This window comes from Dipodomys ordii, unplaced genomic scaffold (genome assembly GCF_000151885.1).
Source record: "Dipodomys ordii isolate 6190 unplaced genomic scaffold, Dord_2.0 Scaffold103, whole genome shotgun sequence".
Lineage (NCBI taxonomy): Eukaryota > Metazoa > Chordata > Mammalia > Rodentia > Heteromyidae > Dipodomys > Dipodomys ordii.
The window spans coordinates 2,988,431-2,993,699 of record NW_012267319.1 but is presented as its reverse complement, the minus strand read 5'-3'; the positions used below and the strand labels follow the sequence as shown (position 1 = coordinate 2,993,699).

General features: G+C 54.2%; 1 protein-coding gene across 1 annotated transcript in view; it reads right to left on the bottom strand.

Moving 5' to 3' along the window:
- Positions 1-835: 835 nt before the first annotated feature.
- Positions 836-5,269, bottom strand: part of Trappc10 (trafficking protein particle complex 10) — a 55,973-nt gene continuing 51,539 nt past the window's right edge. The window contains exons 23-24 of the mRNA XM_013027357.1: positions 3,931-4,125; positions 836-3,038 (exon numbers count right to left, since the gene is read on the bottom strand). Of these exons, the coding sequence (XP_012882811.1) occupies positions 2,800-3,038; positions 3,931-4,125 (434 nt within the window). The 3' untranslated portion in view covers positions 836-2,799. The remainder of the gene's footprint in view (positions 3,039-3,930; positions 4,126-5,269) is intronic.

Sequence of the window (5,269 nt, the reverse complement as noted above, 5' to 3'; positions counted from 1 at the left end):
CCAGGACCACGGGTCCGGACCACCCGCTTGAACGCTCCCGGCGGGCCGGCGCGGGCCGTGGGCCCGGGGTCCGCGGGGTCACCCCCCCCTCCGCCCGGCTCACAGTGTGAGCGCTGGGCGTGGGCTCCCTGACGTCAGGGCTAGCAGGGCTAGCCGAGCACCGCCGTCGTAGCGGACCTGGCTCGCTGGGCCTGGGCGCCCACTCCCGGCCTGTCATCAGCGCGGGGCGCTCTGCCACCCCAGCCGCAGCACCACTGTTTTCACCGGGACTAATTTCTGCACGGGCTGGCTTTGAACCACGATCTTCATGTCTGAGCCTCACGAGGAGCAAGAATTGCAGCATGGGCCACAGGTGCCCAGCTATTAAATTTCATTTTACAATTTAAAATTTAATCCTAAGACACTGGGGGGGGGGTAAACAGAAGCTCTTCTGTGGAAATTCTGTTCTTGTCCACCAAGACTTAATACAGGAACCTGACCTGCTGTGGTGGTGCAGATGGCAGAACTACAGCTATGTCATTTTTCAGCGTTAACACAATGCACACAAAGAATCAGCAAGTAATTTCCCCCATCATAGGAGGCCCTCATGAGTCACAGAAATGAGACCTTTTCTTCTTCATTTGCTCCTGTTTGCGTGCTCAGTGGGACAGCTGCAGGATGGCTGCACCATCCTGCTTTTGAGACACCATTCCACACTGGTTCCACTGTGCAACATTCACTCCATCTTTATCAACAAAACCAAATTGTTTTGCATACATGCAATCTTGTAACACAAACTCAGTACCGGCCAGATACTCTTAGGACCAATATTAAGAAACAAAAATGACTTTAACTCTTGACTTTTAAGGCAGAAGCATTTATTTTAGTTTGCAGAAGATCTTCTAGATAACCGGAGGAAGCTGTGATTTGATTTCAATTTCCAGAAATGACAATTATTTTAATTTCCCTTATTTCTCTTCCTCTAAACAGACGTAATGAGAAAAACTCACCCTGAGAATGCAGAAACAAGAAAGTCAGAAGATGTATGAACACTGAATCCTGTTGTTGCCCAGTGAGGGTGAGCAAGGAACAGCCACAGGTGGAGAGGAGTGGTCTCAGGGCTGCACAGAGGACTGGAAGCTTCTTTGATAGAACTGAACCACAGGTCTCTTCAGCCACAGGCTTGGCGCATCTAAAGGACCATCATCAAGTTTAGTCATTAAAAAAAAACTAAAACAAAATCTTACTTAGGGGCCCAAGAACTTGAGTCTATTTTGCCTTACTAGTTTGATCAAGTTTATTAGTTTTAAACTGCATGGAAGGTAGATTTCCTAAACGTTTAAACTCATGGATGTTTGTCTTCTTTACAAATTCATCTTCTACAAATGATAAAGACATGGGGGGGGGGGAATCACACCATCTTTTATTTGCTGAACAATTGAAAAGTCAACATACAGAATACTGTCCTGGCCTCCGTCTGTGCTCTCCACTTCAGTGTGCAGGCTGGAGAGCTCGCTGCCAGCGGGGTCAGCTGCCGGCAGGGTCAGCAGGGCTGGGGGAGGCTCCTGCACCTCTGGCTCACACGCTTCAGGCTGCTCAAGAAGGCCTCACCGCTGCCAGACCCAACATCTCCTCACACACCGTACCCACGGATTCACAGCACTCTATGCCATATGTACAAAAATACATCGCTCTGGAGAGCTGAAAAGGTTTCTTACATACAACATGTATTTACAAGCTGTGATTTTCACACCAGTAAAAAGAAATGCACATTTATTTTGTCCTTGATTTTTGGTGCAAGTTATACATAAACATTACATCCGTTAGTCTGTACTTTTAAAAATAATAAATCAACCATATGTACAATTAAATTTACAACCCAAAGTAAGCGCACCCGTTGGTATGGTATACTGCAACCGAGTGGATGAGCAGAGGCGGCGCTGCAGACCCAGGCCTTCCCCTGCCAGGCCAGAGCATGCCGAGCCCCTCTGATCTCCACTCCAGAAGAAGCAGCTTAATGTCTGAGACTTAAGGTGCAAAGAAAGATGTTGATTATACGGCTACAATTATATGTACAGACTTTAAAAGTGAGAGAAAAACAACATATTAACCCCCACATTTATAAAGACAATTAAAATAAATATATATATTTAATTCCAAGTGCATATGCTATTCAGTTAACATCAGGGGGCCAGGAATACAGAAACATTTATTCCTAAACCACTTCTCCACGGAGCTGCTCCTTCCGCCTGGTCGTCTTAAGTACTTGAGCATGGCTCCAGACAGCGACCGTCATAGTCCACAGCTCTGCCACTCCAAGGCACAGAGGGGTTATGTCTCCTCCTGGCCCCACCCTGCACCCCCACCCACTGCTCCAGAGGTGTTTGTGGAAAAGCACAGCTAGGTGATCTGGACCGGAGGAGGGCCTCAAGTCCTCCCGGTCCAGGACATGGGCAGCCGTGTGACGGAAACGGCACACAGTGTTGTAAGAAGCCTGCATGGCTGGCAGGTGTCCCCTGAAGGCGGTGAGCTGTGCACAGCGCCAGAGGACAGGAAGCTGCGGCGGCGACCAGAGATGATGGCACGCTGAAGGAGCAGCGCGCCCGTGAGGGGCGTGCGCGGGTGGGATGAGGACATAACAATGACTCCTTTGTTAAACAACATAAAGGGAAGCTCCGCGGCTCTGGCCAGCTGAACACCCAGCCCGATGCCTCTGTGGCCAGGCAGGGTCACCCACGCACGTCTGCTGAGAGCCAGCAGGTCACGACACACAGCAACCCAGCCACAGTCCCTAAAGTACACACACAGCCGTCTGCGTTGTCATGTGACGCTGACTTCCAGGACGTGGTCGTCTTGGCTGGGAATGACCAGGACCTGTGTGCCGGTGCTGGAGTTGAAGACCTGGCCCGTGGGCAGGGCCTGGAGACGGGGCATGGGCAAGCCTTTGAGCTCGCCACTGGAAGCTGAGTGCACACTGCCTCGGCTCCACACGCTGCTGCAGTCCAGCTGGTCGTCCAGGCGCCGGTCCACCGGCAGGCCGTCGCTCTCAATCCAGCTGTCTGTAGAGCACAGAACACACAGTGAGTCACACCCGCGGCGGCCGGCACCCTCCACCCCTCCCGGGGCAAAGCCTCCTGCAGGACCAGCGCGCCCGAGGCACTGCCTTTGCAGCCCGCCGAGGAGAGCCACACAGAGGAGAGCTGCAGCCTCCGGGGCGACACCTGCCCCGCACCCTCACGTCTCACTGCCCGCCCTCCCAACTCGGAATTCATAGCTGGCCCTGGCTGACCACGCTTCCAACTATCAACCCTTCCACCACTTGATGGTGCAGTGTGTGTTCAGAAGCCATACCTTGAATTGGGGGTGTGTGTGTGTGTGTGTGTGTATGCTGGTTCTGGAGCTTAAACTTACGAGCTGCTCAAGGCTAGGGCTCTACCATGTGAGCCACAGCTCCACTTACAGCTTTTTCTTGGTGGCAAATTAGAGATAAGAGTCTCACAGACTTTCCTGCCCCAGCTGGCTTCCAACTACAATAATCAGATCTCAGCATCCTAAGTAGCTAGGATGATGGGCGTGAGCCACCCGTGCCCAGCCATGCTGTTTCCAGCCCATGTGGGCTATGATACAGTCTGATCTTCCTGTGGCTTGGTGGCGGCAGCGACTGAAGCTCCCAGTCAGTCCGGCCCTCACCTGTGGCGGCCCTCACCCGCAGCCATGGCCAGCAGTTGGCTGCGGGCTGGCTGCCTGTGCCCTTGGCTGTTGTATTTTGTTCTGGAATCCCGTCCTGCCTACACCTGTGTATTTTATGTAAACAGGCTTTGTGTTGATGCTGGCCCTGCAGTTGGTTAAGGAAACCTTTTTGACGCTGCACGCAGGAGAAACTAGTGGTGGCTAGGCTTGTCAGAGTAACTGCGGGTGTGACTCGGACTGCTGGCTGTGGTGGGTCCTTACCGGCATCCAGCTGTGAAGAGTGAGTGGAGTGGTGGGGGAGGTACTTGAACAGCCGGACGTCGGGCACGGGCAGGGCACCCGCGAACAGAGGCATCACCTCCATGCGGACGCGGTGGGTGGCCCGGGCGGCCAGTGGCATGGAGAGGACGCCGCAGCTCTTCCCACACACCGCCCAGTTGCTGCTGTTGTCCACAACTGAAATGAGAACAGCACAGCGGTGTCCACAGGTCACCCGCCAGCCGGCCCACACTCAGCTGGGGAGAGCTCCGAGCGGGGACGCACACGCGCAGCTCTTTGTGCACAGTGCCTCGCGCGGACTCCATAACGCCCCTGCTTTCGGGCAGACCACAGCGGATGCACCAGAAAAGCAGGCTTTCCTCTGCACGAGGCACGAAGGGCCAGCTAAGATGGGTGGCACAGCTTCCCAGACCAACAGTCTCCCACGGTTTGGATAGGAAGTATCTGCCAGGGCTCCGGGGTTGAGAGCCGGGTCCCCAGCTGGGGGCCCTGCGCAATGCCTGAGCTCCGCAGCGGGTGAGCCCATGATCACATCACGGGGCTGCAAAGTCAGGGCCTGGTGAGAGGAAGTGGGGGAGCGGTCCCTTTGAAGGGTGCACCATCTGCCCCCAGGCTCCTTAACCCCTTCTGGCGAGGGCAGCAGCCTCCTCTATCACGAGCCCCTGCCACTCCAATAGTCTGTCTCACCACAGAAGCCACCAATCAGGGGCTGACCACCTCTGAAACGGGGACCTAAATCCACTCTCCTGCTTGAAGTTAATGTTCGTTTTCAGGCACGGAGAACGTGCTCAAAGGACTGCACGAAATCAGACTGCACCCACACCCAGTCTGCAGACTGCCACCGTCCGGCTTTGGTCAGCAGCAAAGATAACAAAAGGCCGCCTCGCAAGCTCTGAGCCTGTGAGGTAGGGCCTGCCTCGTGCGCTCCACAGCACACAGCAGACCCCAGAGCGACTGCAAGGGGAGACACCAAACGGAGCTAGCCTCTGTGAAGCCAGATACTAAGGAGACTTCAAAGAATGGAAATCAGCACTATTTTTCCTTTGTTTGGGGATACACTTATTTTTTATGAACATGTCATGAGTTTACTGTTGCTGCAAAGTAAACAAGTAAATACGTGTTTGGCTGGTCAACCATGTGTTTAGAGCAACTTTGGGAATCACTGGACTGAGGAACCCAAGCGCTGGTGAGGTGAGGAGAGGTGGGAGGAGCCTGGGAACTGTGGGAGGGGTGAGGTGAGGAGGGCTGGGAGGAGCCTGGGGACAGTGGGAGGGGTGAGGTGAGGAGGGCTGGGAGGAGCCTGGGGACAGTGGGAGGGGTG